Source organism: Triturus cristatus, chromosome 10 (genome assembly GCF_964204655.1).
Source record: "Triturus cristatus chromosome 10, aTriCri1.1, whole genome shotgun sequence".
NCBI lineage: Eukaryota > Metazoa > Chordata > Amphibia > Caudata > Salamandridae > Triturus > Triturus cristatus.
The window spans coordinates 952,718,789-952,735,466 of NC_140593.1; the positions used below are offsets into that span (position 1 = coordinate 952,718,789).

The window sequence follows — 16,678 nt, forward strand, 5'->3', positions numbered from 1 at the left end:
GAAATGTAATTCACTTTATCCACATAATTAGTCCATGTCAATTAGGTTTGGCACATTAGGAGAATGCCCTGTGAGTGCACGTTTCCACACGCATTCGTAGCGAGGAGTAATTAGACTCAACTTGTTTAACTTGGAATTTGTTTCAGCTGAGGCCTATTTGTGTGGCCGCTCCTCCCTTCTTGAGCATCTTGCTTGTTAAACTACTATTGGTAATCCTAATGATGCAACGGGGTTGTGTTCACCGTTTTTCCCAGCCACCTTTGTGTTCTTTGTTATTAACACCATGCATGATTTCTCTCTTGGAACTGCAATTAGCTGTAAGTGATTGCAATGTTTGCTTTCAGGTTTAAAGAATTTACCATCATTAAACAACTCACCAGAAAAAATTCTGTTTGTTCGGTTAAAACTGAAAACCAATCAAACAAGTCACTTCTAGGTTGCAACATAGGAACACAAGGAGATGAAGGACACTCGTCACCAGTCACAGATCTGAGTTGAATACGTCATCGTTTTTTAGCTCACTTCGCCACCTCAGTTCAGACCCAGCTATATTCAAATCAGTCTCGACCCTGTGCCTCATGGGAAAAGTCCAGTTTGAACTGCCAAGCCAGGTCTTCCCTGACCCGGAAACAAGCATCCTGGGGCTTGTTTCAGGGAAACGCCCCTCATCAGCCAGGCTAGCTTGAATCCAGTGGCAAAGTGAGCAAGGAACCCACGTCTGGGCATACCCTGCCAGCTGGGAAGTAGACAAGCCAAACATACTAGTTCTTTCGAAGTCTTCAACGTGATGACATAGATGGAGATTTAACCACACTTTATACTATATGCACTTACATAATTTCCTATTTCTTGAAGGTAGAACTTTCGATGCTAAGCCTAGGAATTTTGCTGTCCGGCATAAAATGTTATTTTGCCACTTGGCAAGTAGGCCATCTTTGCTGCTTTGTTGGGCAGTCTAGCCCCTCCCTGTTGTTGAGGTCCTAAACAGCTTCCTAGTTTTGTCTTGCTGTGTATGAAGCTCTGGACACTTTCTAAATGCTTGCTTTAAGGGTATATAAACTAGCATTTTATTTGTATTTTTAGGAAATTCTGAAAAGAACTCCGAGTTATCCAGACGTAACTCTTATTTACTAAGATCTACACCGAAGCACGTGAAGATGGATTTTTTCAGGGATGCTCATGTTCAGAATAACTAGGATTTACTGAGGTTATGTCCGGTGCATTGTGAGGATGCAATATGCAACTCAAAGATGCTCTAAACATCTACGGTCTTGCAGGAGTCCATCTAAGTGAGTATGGATAAAAGCGTTTTGGATAACATTAATGTACCCCAGGCATCATCAGATTTGCTTTGAGGCAAATGTGTAGTGAAAGAGGTCAGTTGAAGCTTGGAGAGGCTTTGGACCTCTCCAGTTCTGCTGCAGAGCAGTTCCCCTATTAGCGATAACAGGTCTCACTTATTCTCGCCTCTTTTAGAAGTGACACCTGGCCTGGGCTATAAATATACCAATGATATATGACTCGTTTACTCGTCAATTAAATAAGCAAGGCCTGAGGAGTCCTTGAAGAGATTTGCTGTGCCCGATGATTTAGAACTAAAGACTGTTTCATTTGGTGTTTTCTAAATGGCAGCCAAGGGGTTGATCAAATCAAGAAATTGAATGATCACAGCAAGACTGATGCTTCCGTAAGCACCAGTAAGGCAGTCGCCTCTGAGGACCTTCGCTTGATGGCGCCAAACAACAAGTAAAGGTTGAACAAACTGCGCTTGTCTTAGCGTATGAGGAGTACTACAATGGCAAATGTTTTAGTTTTCTTAAGCGATGAACCTGTCACTGTTCTGCCTATCAGAGGGTAACGGAGGGTAAAAATCAGAGGTGCTATTTAGAATACAACATGCTGGATTGTAGACTCACCTGCTACAAACATTCATTTAACTCTTACCAGTGCCATTGGCGTAGCAAGGGGGTGGGCAGTCCGCTCCAGGTGGGACGAGTTTTGGGGGCGGCGGTTTCCCCCCACTATTACCTGCGTCTGTTGCGGGGCAGCAAATGCAGGGACTGCCACGGGCAGCCAAAGATGTAGCTACGCCACTTACTCTTACGGTATTGAAATCAAAGCTGATGAAAAGGAATAGCATGAGGGATTGAGCTGTGCTCTTCCTTGGGACATGGGTTTCATCAGCAGTTTTCCCCAGATTTCCAAGATGTGTTTTCACAGTATAGCAGGTGGGGTTGGCACTTAGGTTATTTGTCCCCAGGATCTGTACTGGCTCTCAACACCCGTGATTTGTTTGTGTGTTTTTGCATTTTTGTTGAGAATGATTTTTGGGAGAGAAGAAACAAAGTATCTAGAAAAAAGTTCCAGGAATTTACAAAATTGAAAAAGAAACCATTGTGGGTGAAAGCAAAGTTGCCCAAGTACTCACATCCTCAATTTTATGTCAAGTGTGTATGTGAATAACCATGTCACAATTTAACCTAGTGATGCCTAGCAGTGATACATTAAGGTATGTGCTCTGTACATGTATGACACAAAGGGTCTGATGTGAAAAGAAACTGGATGCAAAAAATGGTTGGCAGTTACACAGTTACCATTTTTGACCTGTTTCAGATTTTTCGCTGCAATATAAGTACAAAGTCACTTCACAACATCGCCAGCCGCAAGGAGTCATAGAACGACCTCCCAACCAAATATTAATGAGGGCTACTCCCTTGCTAGGAACAGTAGACCACATCCCTGTATTTGCATTCCCAAACAGGATGTTCATTCTTAAATCAGCCCATGGTCCTTAAAGGAGCTGGTACTGCTTTAAAAATAGGTTTAGAGAAAACATTCCCTGGACCCTCCCCATGGTGTCAATATAATTCACAACAGGGAAGGTGTCCTTTTGCGAATGTTACCACTCCAACTTGGGATTCTATAACTCATCAATGGTTTGCAACTGCAATTGTGGTCACAACTCGTTGATACATTCCTTGTCGACTCAGAAAAAGGAAGGGAGTGCTCCTTTCACACCCTTTCCTATTTGTAATTCACAAAAGCCCTTTTAAGAGTCAGAATACATTTACCTGCTCATAAAAGAGCATTTGCACATTGTAAAAAGCCCTTTTGCCATTGCAAACCGTATGATTTAGTGACTCACAGGACTTCCAACCACAAAACGGGTTCGTACTTCAGACCCAAAATCAGATTATGGAAATCTATTCCTCACTGCAGGGAAGGCAAGGAAGAATGTTCCGTTAGAGATTGTGACATTTAAGTCTGGCTTTAAAAATACCCCCTTAATGCTGAACAAGGGATTGCTTTCAGCAGCTGATGTGAAGGGGACTGACATTTAGTTCTCTTACACTGGATGGAAAATAAATTGTCAAATTCATTATTAGGCCTTTGCTTATTGGGCAATTACTACTAAAGTGACTTTTCTTTTGCATATTCTGGAATTGATTACTTTAGAAATAGCTTCAAGGACATTTTTATTTTTTATAATAAATTGTAGAACCCTCACAACTATGAAGAACAGACATTTTGAGCAGAACATATGCTCAAACTGTCCGTACGAAAATAAAAAAAATTCATAGTGTTGAGGGTTCTACAGTTTTGAAGTAATGAATTCCAGAATGAGCAACAGAAAAGTAACTATACTAGTTATTTATATATTCATTGAAAAAAACAAATGTTACAGGGATGTTATAGTTAGGCTCAGATTTCACTTGTACACAATCTGTGATATTGAGCAGTTATAGTTAGCTAAGCTAACTATAACTTACTCCCTCGCAATGCACTGTTTATGACCTCACATATTACATCACTCATGATATAATCCACAGAACCACTTGCACACCCATTCCACCCCATATATCCATTCACACACCTGCTCACATACCCATTCACAAACCCATTGAATGACGCCCACTCACTTACTCATACAGCCACTAATACAGTATAATCACCCACCCATACAGCCACTTACACACCAACTCACTCACCTATACAGCCACTCATAAACCCACTCACTCACCCATACAGCCACTCACACTAGCATTCACTCATCCATAGACCCGCTTACAAAGCCACTCACTCACTAATACAAACTTTCACACTAGCACTCACTCATACAGCTACTCAATCACTCACTTATTTACCCATACAACCACTCACACATCCATTCACTAATCCAATTAACCACTTACATACCCATTCACACATCCATACAAGCAGTCACACACCCACTCACTCACCTATACAGCCACTCACAGACACATACTGTGCAAAATAGCCACTCACACTCACTCACTTATCCATACAACTATTCAAACAGTCACTAACTTACCCATACAGCCAGTAACACACCCACCCAAAGCCACTCACACAGCCACTCAGTCACCAAAACACCCACCCACAAACTCCCCAACCCATATAGACACTAAGGCAGCCACTCACTCACCTGTACAGCCAACCATTCTAAGTCACTAATTCAGCCTCTCATACAATTACTCATGCTCATCCACTCACATACCCACTCTCACACATACAGCACTCAGACACCCACTCCCACACAGATAGACAGTCACACATAGACTCAGATGACATGTTAGAAACAGTATCACTCATTACTAATTCAGAGAAAATATTAATTTAATGTATGCAGTAACTTACTATATATCCTTAAGTCTCAGAAACATTTAGAAAACACTTACACTCACTGGATGATGAAATCATTGATGTCATTTGAGATGTAAACAGTGATGTCACTAACCATATCATGAGTGATGTAATATGTGAGGTTATAAGCAGTGCATTGAGGGGGCATACATTATAGTTAGCTCATTTAACTGTGACTGCTGTATTTCAGTGGTTTTGTACAAGTGAAATCTGAGTCTAACTATAGTGTCCCTGTAACCTTTGTTTTGTTCAATTAATATATATATATATATATATATATATATACACACACACATACATACATACATGCATATATATATATATATATATATATATATATATATATATATATATATATATATATATATATATTTTTTTTTTTTTTTTGCCTGAAAAACACTTTGATATTTCAACTCAAAACATATCTATATTCCCCAGCGGTTGAAATTGGCAATTTACAGGAATACAAGATCAAACGTTGAGTTTTTGATGAATGTCTCCATATCAACAAATCATGAGCTTGTAATTCATTTAAAGAAGTATTTTGAACACTGTAGTGGGAAAATTAGCAGCTTGCAGTAGAAGTGATATGATAATAGAAAACGTTGCTAGTAGGCGGTGTTTTACACTGGCATTTTAAAATCATAATTTGTGGACAGGGGTGGGATTTTTTGAGAGCTCGTCTATACAAAGTTCAGCTAAGAATGGACATCTGCTTGCAGAGAACCTATGAACAAAAAAACAGACTGAACAGAGTGGTTTGACACAGTGGGCAGTGAAGGTCCATTTTAAGTGATTTGTATTAAGAGAAAAATTATTGGTGAGAAGGAAATCAAATACAGAAGCCCCTTTTCTCGGCCTCTCACTAGGTGAAATCCATTATTGACTGGAGTCATGTAATATCCTGTGCAATAGGAAACATACTGTAAGGAAATAGTATTACTCCTGCTGGTGGTTGAGGTAAAATCCATTTGTTGCATTCCTAAATACTCAAGCAGCAAAAATGCTACAAAATATAGGTGTTCCATTTTTATCCCAGTGCAAAATATACAAAATGTATGTACTCTATCAGGAAGGAAAAGAGACTCGCAGAGGGTGACCGTCTTAGGCGATAGGATGTAAGAGACATTCCTGTCAGTTTTCTAAAGACTTTGCTTGTTTATTTTTAGCTGTGCCAATAAAGTTCACTAACAAGAGTGGTGCTGTGGAGAAAATTTCAGCAAAGCTCCACGAGGAGGCAGAATTGGTGGCTGAAATATCTGACCTGGTGGCGGCTGTGAAGTGGTTGAAGAATGGCAAGGAGCTAAAAGCCAGCACTAAGTATGCCTTCCATAGCATGGAGAAGAAGCGCACACTCAAGATAAGCGATGTATTAGCAACAGACGGTGGTGCCTATGAGTGCACCTGTGAAGGGGATACAATAGCTTACCAGCTCACTGTGAAAGGTACGGCTTCAAAAGAAACTTTGGTGCAAAATGCGGTGTTCGGTAAATTGATGCACTCACACTGTCTCATCCACTCTCTCACTCTAATACAGCACCCACATACTGATTCACTAACTCACTCACTTGGTATCTCTACTATACCATTCACCTGCTGATGCACTCACTCACCTTAATTCACCCTTCACCTATTGATTCACTCACTGTATTTCACTACTCACCTACTGATGTACTCACTCACTCACCTTTAATCAAACCCTCCACCTTTAGGCCATGTATGTGTTTGCCAACACTATGACTGAATCTGTGTGAAGTAAATCTAATCCACATGGCAAAGTATTTTAGATATCCATGGATCACTCCATACAGTGATGTAAGACCAACCCTCTATGCGTACATTAGCACCACTGACCTTGCGGGAAGGAAGAAAGCATTGCAAGACCTATGGGGAAATATAAGGCATATTTTTCTTTTCAATTGACTTTTATTGAGTTGAATGACATGATGGAAAAGGAAACAATTTCAGGCAACAAAGACATTACATTGAAAGAAAATTAAAATTTTAAGTACTCCTTGGTTGAAGATTCAAATTTGTAATTGATTTACAAATGTGCCACCCCACTTATAAAGCATCATTTTTTCAAACAAGATCACATTTATGCGAAAGAAAAATTGGTGAATGTTGAAAGAAGCCAGCAGAGACATATGCACATCCTAGTAAAGTGTTAGTTTTTCTCTATCTAATGTGGTATTATCAGAAACAGAAAAAAGCACCAGACAAGTTTTGAATACAACTGGTAGAGAGGATTTTTATATTCAACTTACACAAACTTACGTCTTTAAAGTATGATTGATTGAGTCCCAGGCTATGAGTCTGGCTCCAGCCTTCAGAGAACATAGTGGCAGGAAACCTTATAATGACCGTCCAAAGAAATTGTGGCTAGTGTAGTTCTACATGCTTATTGCACCCACCACTAATGTTGTTTTGGAGAAGAAAGGGGTAAGAGTTGGAAGCGATGGGGTGTTGACCACCGAAATGGATTGCACATCATAACTGAGATGAGAGGAATTCCCAGGAACTGGCATTTGAGGGTGATAAATATTTCACCTGAAGGTGTGGCCATAGTTCAGATTTGGTGCTATTACAAGTGAGGATGATTGTGTCCATTTATGCACAACTACATATTTCAGGTCCCATGGCTTATTGTCCATCTTATATGGAAGTAAAACTTTATATCATTTGCATTTGTGGAAGCTCAGTGAGTTTCGATGTTTAAGAGTGCAAGTGTTGAGGGGGCCTTGATGACCTCGAAGACCATCAATGACTTGGTGGGAGTCGGATGTGATAGGTCTTAATTTATTTTCTGCGATCATTTTGCCAAAAAAGAGTGTAAGGGAGAGGGAAGTCTAATTCTGTGGCTACCCCAGTTGTGTAAGAACCTGATCTTTAATCCAGGATCAGGCTGATTTTGGAGCATATTAAAAAACTTTGAGAGAGAATGCTTCATCTCCATTTCCAGGGTGAGTTCCATACTGAAAAGGGTTGGGAAGACTCTTGTGTTATACCAGGGTGGGAGCTAGCAAAATGTTCTGCAGAAATTTGGGTTTATTGAGGATGTTTTCATGGACAATAGGTAACTAATGATTTCTCATTTGTGGTGTTTCTTTGAGAGATAGTGTATTGTGAATTGTTTGTAGGGAGAGCAGTGATGGTGAGTATGGGCCTGGTATGAAATTTTAAGATGCTCAATCATATTTATTTATGCATCTATTTATTTAGTTGTCCATTGATATAGTGCACCTGGACTGGATGGTGTGAGGATGCTTTACATTACTACATTACATTAACAACAATTGGGTTACATTGAGATGGGGTAAGAAGAAATCAGAACATTAGAGACAACCGATTTTATCAGAGATAGTGTGGGAATTAGACTAGGAATGTGAGAAGGAGAGGGATTAATCAAACATTGATACAATTAGATTTTATCACCTTCAAACAACATGCAGCAAGTAGTCTATATGGGAGTTAGTCTAGTCTGAGGCTGGACGATATCAAGTTCTATGCTGCTGTAGCTGCCTCGGAGAAAGGAGTTTTCTGAGCTCTTCTTATTTTAGGTGTTCTTGAAGAAGGTTTTCTGACTTTTAAGACCTTGAACCACTGGAGAAGATGAGTAGATTGGGGTGTTTTTGTGGATGGCTGCATGCATGGGGCAGTAAATTCAGTGGTTGGTTGTATCTGTGATAGGTAGCCGATGTAGGTTTCTCATAGGAGGTTAATGTGGGTGAATCTACCTGCAGAGTGACCGAATCTTGCAGCTGAGTTTAGGATATCTCAGAGTGGAGGGATTGATGCTTGTGGAGCTCTTGCTAAAATTTGGATTCCAAATTTGGTCCTGGCTACATTTAACAAAGGAACTGTTATTTTCGTATATTCTAGCGGAATGAGGTATCAGATTTTTTCCAAGGTATGGCGGTGAGAGCTGGTGGCTTTAGTCACATTGTCCATGTGATGGATTAGTGTGTGGTTTGAGTTCAGGATGGTACGTAGGGATTTTGCCGATGGAGCTAGTGCTTTTGAGAAGCCCTCTAGAGTCAAAGATTCTTGGAGATTAGTATTGAATTTGAGCAGAGGAGGAATTCTGTTTTCTCATGATTTAGCTGCTGAACATTTTCATGCATGCATGTTTGTAGCTGGAAGAAGCAGTGTCACCAATGGTTGAGGTTTTAAATATAACTTGATGCTGTCTGCATATTGCTGCAAGGTTACACCAGAATTGTCGAGGATTAGCTAAGAAGATCCATGTATAGATTAAATAAGGTTGGAGCTGGTATTGAACCTTGAGTAACCACACACAACAATTTCTTGGTGGTGGAGCTGTGGTCTCTGATCTTCACTAATAGGGATCTGTTGGTTAGGAATGACTTGAATCAGGATAGGACATTATCTCAGAAACCCATGGGGTGTTTAAGAATCTGAGTAGTCTTTGATGATTGACTGTATGAAAGGATGCTGATAAATCTAAGAAGACTAGCAGGCATGAGCTTTCTTTGTCAAAAATATGGAATATATTGTTCAGTACTTATAAAGTTGCAATTTTGATGCCGAATTTGGAGCTGAATCTTATTGATTGCTATGCTTAGTTTGGTGGCTACTTTTTTTCCAGCGCTATCCCAATCCATGATAGATTTTATATTGTATGGTAATTAAATGCTTGGGTATGACCAAGTTTAGGCTTTATGGTTATGCGGGTGATTTGATTGCTCTTTAGAGAAATGTTAATTATATCGTAGTTGCTGGAGACATTAATCAGATTGCACCATTTTTCCCGATATACATTATGGAAGTTGGCCCATGATTACTCTGGTAGCATTGTCATCGCTGAAGTAATTTGTCAGACTAGGGTCTTTCATGGTTATTACAAGTTTCTGTATTGTGATGGATGGAAAGAGTTCCAGGTATTAGAATATTTTGCAGAGGCATAGTGGATGGAGCATACGTGTCAAAGTGTTTTCCTATCCGTTAGAGTTTCTCTGTGAAGTAACTGAGAAATATTCCACATTTGTTATTGACTGGAGTAATAAATTGTCCTGTGTGTAATGTTGCAAATTGATGTGTCAAAACAGAGACCATGTGGCATTGGGAGTGGTCATTATTTGCTCCTGGATGTATACAGATTTAGATGAGGATATAAAGGTTCTATTCTTTCCTTAATTTCCTGAGCTTCGAAAGTGATTGATTGAGGCAGCTTCGAATTTCTCCATCCTTTTCCACTTTCCTAAGCCTGCTTCTTGTTTTGGATGGGGATTCCACTAACTATAGTTGGCGAGGTCCACTGTGGGGAAATTGTGAGTTTTTGAAGAGCAAGAGCATCTCCAATAACTGGCATGATATTCACATAGTTGAGGGTAGCATCTGCGATTCTCTTGTGAGGGTCACAATGTTCAAACTTAGGTGCACTGTTCTTTTGGGCTGCTGTGCAGGTAAGCCTTTTTAGTGGGCATGTGACTCTCATTTTTTCAGAGGCTTGGTTTGTGGGAATTGTAGTTAATGAGAATGTGAAAAGGGATAGGCCAGAGGTCAAACCTGTCTATATCAAAAAGAGGAAAGATGCTGACAAGACTGGACTCAATGTGTACCAGTTCGATAGTTTAGCATTTAAAGGGGGTAGGGAGAGTGAGCAATTGCCTGAGGAAAACATTTGTTGTTTGTATTTCTCCAAGCAATAGGGATATCTCCCAGCAATACATTTCCAAAAGAGAGCATGTGGCTTTAGTTACAAAATAAGTTAGCTGGTTAAATGGTTTTGGTGGTGTTATTTGGTGGGTGATTGTGAATGCACAATGTAATGGCAGGTGAGAGAATACAGTGTAATTTCAGACATTTGAAGATATAATATGGCTGTGCAGACAAAGCTTTGCAGCTGATGGACTTTTTGTGTTGCCTGTCAGTTCTGTGGATTGTGTACTTTTATGTTACTAGGAGATCTAGGATGACATTGGAATGTTCGTTCATCCATGACTCTGTGAGGAAGATTGCGCCTGGATTACATTTAGTGATAAGGTTTAATATTTAATTTGGATGTGTATTTGCTACCTTTGCTGATTAGACGCATGCAGTGGAGGTAATTGTTGGTTGTCCAACTGACTACATTTACTCATTGTGTGGTTTTGATGGAGGTGAGGTCTGAGATATTCGTGCTTTTCAGTGGGTGGTGTTGGTATTTTTGTCTTTAGTATCTGATGATGGGAATTGGATGCATGGTGGGCAATGGTGGTTGCAGGTACATTTTTTGAGCTTGTGTTGGGTCTTAGCCTTGGGGGAGTGGGAACTGCTCTGCTGATAAAGGAAATTAGGTTGAGTGAACTGAGTTAGAATATAAGTGGTTGAGTATTCTAGTACTGGTAGGTCAAGTAGAAGTGTCAACTTGGTTTTGTTAAGGATGGTGGGCAGTTGACTAAATGTGAAGTTTTTAAATACTTGGTAAAGTCGAATAAGAAAATTAGAATGTATGAATTCTTATGTTTCTCATAGTGTGCTTGGGTTAAGAGATTTTTGAAATTCACATTTTAGCTCATCGGGTATGTAAAGGGATGAAAGTTCAAGGAAGAAGTGATAGACCTTTATTGGAATAAGGACCTGAGAAGAGAATTTTTAAAGAAGCAGATTGCAGTGGAGGGACATTAGACAATGTGGGGAGCTTTTCATCACCAAACTCGTAGGTTGTCAGACCAGATTTGCTTGTGTATATCTTAGGTTTTGAGTGCCAGGTTGAATATGGTTCCAATCGAATAGAAAAGTGTATCTGGGGTTTGTGAATTTGTAACCAAAGGTGGAGAGGGTGCATTATCTTTATTTGTGGGTAATGCTAAAGTAGGTTACCTCAGCATATACAAATGCAATATTTGTCAATCTGATAGTTGGTGCTTATGGTGGAAATTCATTTTCTAGAAAGACAGGCAGAGGAGGCTGATTTGCTGACTGCAGGATGTGAAGAACTAAAGTCACTGGCTAATATATTATTCTTGCTTTAAAGATAATCCATGAGAAGGCATGATGGCGCAGAACCGTTTTGAGTAATAGTTGACCCATGTATGAATTAAAAAGAATGTGCTTTTTGTTTGTTGCAATTTGTCAGTGTATTTCTTTTTCTTTGAGCAGTGCCCCATTTCACAAACAAAGAGAAGGCAGGTGGAGTGGTGAAAGTTACTGCTGGTGGAAGGGCAGAGCTTATCGCAGAAACCTCTGAATCCAATGTAAAAGTGCTGTGGTACAAAGATGGCAAGGAGATCAAGCCCTCCAAGAAATATGCCCTTGAGGACAAAGGAAAGCCACACCTGCTTGTCATTGCAGCTGCCAAGAAAGAGGATGAAGGGGTGTACACCTGCAAAGTAGGAGAGGACTCCATGACCTTCAGCCTAAAGGTCTCAGGTAAGAAACACACTGATAGAAGGCAGAGCAAAGAACCTACTGTTCCTCTAGCACTGTACTGTGGGTCAAACATCTAAAACATAAACAAGTGAATACCATTTCTAAAATGATAATTTTAGTCTGTCGAGAGAACTTCAGTAAATACTTCAATATTACATTTTGTAGCCATAATTAAACATTTGCTGACTATTCTAAGCTTATCTCCAGCAAGTCAGTAGTTTTGCTGATTATTGCAGACTGATACTTTGGGTCCAAAACACCTGAATATGTCCTTAATAGTTCCATAAGAGAGTCCTGCAACAGTGGTTGAGTAGTTATGGGAGGAGCTGAATTATGAATCAGACCCATGCAGAGAAACGGCAAGAGGCTTCTGCCATGGAGCGCTGACTGGAGATCTTCCAGCGTTGACTGAAAGGAAAGTATGGCCCATATAAGGAACGACAGGAAAGGAAAGGTCACCCATACTGAAAAGAGGATATCATCCTCCCGAATCAAATCCCTACATGCCTCAACTTGAATTATGAACCAAGCCATTAAAATGGGTGATTTGTTAAAGGCGGAGAGAGTGTTAGCCCTATGTTGAAGGACGCTTAAACATACAAATATGGGCAATTATCAACTTTATTTGCATATGAAAGATCAAGCATACAAAGGACAGCATTTAAGTACATAGTAATTCAAAGTCCATCTTTGGCAAACAGTAAAAGTCCCTTGCTCCAATTTGAAAGCAAAATTAGATAGGCCCAGATCCAAATCAGAAGTCAAATGTTTCTCATATACACACTTGTGTAGTGGATTATTTGGTCAATTTGTTGTGCCTGTGGCAGAGAAAAGTGTACACACCAATATTTCATTGCTTTAGAGACAAAAATATAAAGAAAGCCACAAAGTGACTTCATGTGGAAGAACTAACAAGGGATTCTGAGGATAATTTCTGAAGTAATAGGCCACAGGTCAGCTGTCAGCTAGCCTCTTGCTTGCCATGTTGTTTCTGTATAACGCAATGAGAGGCCAAGGCCCCTCATGCTCACTCTCTCTTACCAAGGTAAAAGTGACCAGCATCTTTAGGAACAGGTGGGAGGAAGTAAAAGAAAGTTTTTTTGGGAAACAAAGACTTGGAAACTTGAGATTAGTGTTGTTGGGAAATCGAATTACCTTTTTCCTGGCATGCAGGGCTGTGATTACTTTTTTTATGGACCTGTAACCAGTAGAATTACCTCTAACTGGACATGTGGAGGCTTCCCCCATGTATCATTGACTATACCAGTTTCAGGGCCTGGGAGATTGAACAATTCCAGGTGATGACCTGGGTGGAATATGTTATCTGTCCACTGAGACATCGTCTTTTCACTGGGCGGGATATTGGAAAAAAACTGAGAGAGCAATCAGAAGAGATTTAGGAGGAATTTTCCCCAAGTGGGCCATGAAGATCGGGTGAAACTTTGCAACTTGTGTGGGTGCGAATAGATGTGACACAACTGAAAAGTGAATAGAAGGTAGGACCACCGTACTCGTAATAAGGCCCATTGTATCATTCTTCCAAATTGGACTGTATCAATAAAGTCTACACAACGTTGGTTACTGCATTTGCTGCATTCCTACTGTTGGCTACTTTGGGATATGTGTAAAACCCTAAGCAATACATTTATCTATTGTATCCCAGAGGACAGAAAATTATTTTATCACTTGAATAAATACAGATCTTATGTGTGTTCATGTATTTTTATATCAATTCTACTCTTCTCAGTGAGGAAGATATTGGAGACCAAAACTATATCACTGCTCCAGTCTATATGATACTTGGGAAATTCATGTCCACATAGTGACGTGAGAGAGAGCAGTGAGATGTAGTCAACCTTCTGTGCTCCCAGATTGTGATAGTGGCAGTCTGTATGTCTTTGTATGACAGAGGCTCAGAGACATGGGGAAGGATTAATTACTCATGAAGAATACTCCAGAAGTAAGGCTGTGATGACGGCAGAAAAACCACCAGGCCAGGTTGTGAGGTGGAAAGAGTGAGAGTCAAGGTTGAATAGCAGTCACTGGGCGAAATGGTTGTAAAGAGATTGTTCACCTTTATGAAAATCTCTGTTATGTACAGCTGCCACTGCTATTGGTCTCTAGGCCATTCAACGAATGGTTTGAAAAGATGCTGTCCACCAGCATTCTTGTATCATCCAGCTAAACTGAGTTGGTTAAGGAAGGTGTGAGCAATTCTCGAGCAATAAGCCACAATCCTTGTCAGGGTTAAATGTCACTAATCTAACCTGTTGTGGTAGCTTGGCACAAAAGCAGTAAGGGTTAACCTAGAGGCAATGTGTAAAGTGCTTATGCAACATTTAAACAGAAATAAAATAAAAACACAACCCAAGAAAAATCACACACCAATTTAGAAATGTAGATTTAATACATTCTTTGACATCAAAACAACAAAAGTTCAATCAGTAGAACCAAAGTTATGAATCCTTAAAGTTTAAAGTAAAAAAATAGTGCCTAAAAGATCAATGTGCCAACTGTGGCCATCTTGTTGCGTTAGACCGGGGCAAATTCGAAAGTATGGCTGACTGCGATGGAACGCGGTTCAGATACACGGCGTGGATTGAGCCTGGTTTCCACCTATCTTTGAACTTGGAAGATTTTTTTAATAAAAAGGACTGAGAAGGTAAAGTTAAGTGAGGTAAGGTAGCAGGAGCTGCTGCGAAGTCAGGCTGTCCAGCGATGCACCATGAGCAGATCGGCGAACAGGTGGGTCCCGGTCTTCTCTCTGTTCTCAGAGCACTTTTTTGGCAGAGAAGTTCCATGTTTTGAATTTGGGCTATCTCTGCACCTTTATCACCACTTGCAAGTGTCCAGGACTGGAGGGGCACCACTTGGAGTGTCAATGCACACTCATGCTGGGTCCAGGTGTGGGTTAAAGATGGTTGAAGCCTTTTCTGTCCCTTAGGCTCTGGTCAGAGGCCAGTCAACTAGCCAGTGGAGTCACTCCAAAAGTCTTGGGTTCAAGCAGGAAAGCAAGTCTTAAGCAGCAGGACAGTCCTCTTAGGGCACAGGGCAGGCTTCAGACAACAGACAGTCCTCTTGGTGAAGCAGGACTATCCTCTTAAGTACACAGCAAGCCACAGGCAGCAGGGCAGCCCACTGAGAATCCTTCCGCATGTCCAGAAGTGAACTGGAGAGTGGGTCTGAGAGTCCTATTTGCATACCTGGAGCCAGCTTTGAAGTGGAAGAGGCTTGAGTTTTCACCCCAGTGTCAGGAATTTCTGATCTCCCTACCTTGGTTCCAGGCTGCCTGTAGGCACAATAGGTTTGTGTAAAGTTCTTTGTGTGTGAGCTGAGGCAGAGTCTTAGAAGTGTAAGTGGAGCGGTACACAGCTCTGCCCCTCCACCCTTCTTGCATGAACCATCCTGCCAACACTTGAAAGTCCCTCTATTGTTTGGCTGTCTGGGAAGAATACTCGTAAAGTGCACAGGGTCCTAATGCCAACAAAAACGAAATCACAAAAATAGGAGGGGAGAAGACAAAATATTTGGAGAAAAACCACGCAAAGGCTGACAGGTCTAACACTTATGTTAGTCAGTTTGTGGGTCTGTTCTCTAATGGTGTACAGAGTCTTCATCTGCATACTTTTAATGACATGCCAGTCAGAGGGACAGATTTGTTTCTTGGCCTAGGCTCACTGAAGGATGGTGGTACACATTTATATGTTTCACCAGGGCAGAGCTTTCCACATACCACAGCTTCCCTTATGAGGCTCCATTGCTGCAACACAGACTTCTGTATTCTTCCAGTGGGACCGTGTGTAGGAAGTCCTCTGGAAATATTGTTCTAGTCTCTCCTTTCCTCCCTGCACTCCTATGGTGTCTGCAGCTTACTCCAAGTCCCAGGGTGCCACAGGTGTCTGCTCCCTGGACAAAGCCGACCCACTCTGGCATCAGGAGAAGAGCATGTAGGAACCAGTGGGTATATCTCTGTGCAGGGGGTGTTTGGGTTCCCTTGGTGTAGTTGAGCAGAAAAACATAATAACATATTTCACATGTTCATATCCTAAATAGAGAGGGAAATGACTTCTAACCATCTCTCCCTTCCGTTGTTTGTTCCATAATGTCTCTGTCAAATGTATTCACTTATGTTTCCCTTGTTCAGGCATGGAATAGTATTAGATATCCCTGAAGGTAACATTAATTGTCAGTATTTTCTATAATGCGGCATGCCTCCTCAATAGCCTCCGCATGGTTCAAACCCTCAGTACCAAGTCGAGACTGGAAATAATTTTGTAGTGGAAACAGCCTTGTTTTACAATATTTGTGCTTTGTGGTTACTCTGAATTTGTGGAAGATCATTCCAGAGAGGATGAACTTGTCTGGAGAAGGTTCTCTTCAAAATACTATATATGAGGTTTGGAAATCTCCAACTATAAACATTATAGCTGTGGTACATTTCCACTCCCTCTCCACTGATGACCCTCTTTCTTTAACTCATGAGAAGTTTTCCACCTATTGACCTGCATGGGACCCCCTAGAGATTCTGTTGTCTGCTAATCCCTTTTAGAGTTGGCTTCATTATCGATCTCTGTAGGATTCACATGATTAATTCTCTTAGAAACGTTATAGGATTACGGACTCAAGGTGTAGTACGCAG

The 16,678-nt window shown here is 40.7% G+C and overlaps 1 protein-coding gene across 27 annotated transcripts in view; it reads left to right on the forward strand.

Moving 5' to 3' along the window:
* Positions 1-16,678, forward strand: part of OBSCN (obscurin, cytoskeletal calmodulin and titin-interacting RhoGEF) — a 1,809,553-nt gene that overhangs the window by 154,123 nt on the left and 1,638,752 nt on the right. For all 27 annotated transcript variants that reach the window (XM_085628811.1, XM_085628818.1, XM_085628815.1 and 24 more), the window contains exons 7-8: positions 5,835-6,110; positions 11,770-12,039. In XM_085628811.1, the coding sequence (XP_085484937.1) occupies positions 5,835-6,110; positions 11,770-12,039 (546 nt within the window). The remainder of the gene's footprint in view (positions 1-5,834; positions 6,111-11,769; positions 12,040-16,678) is intronic.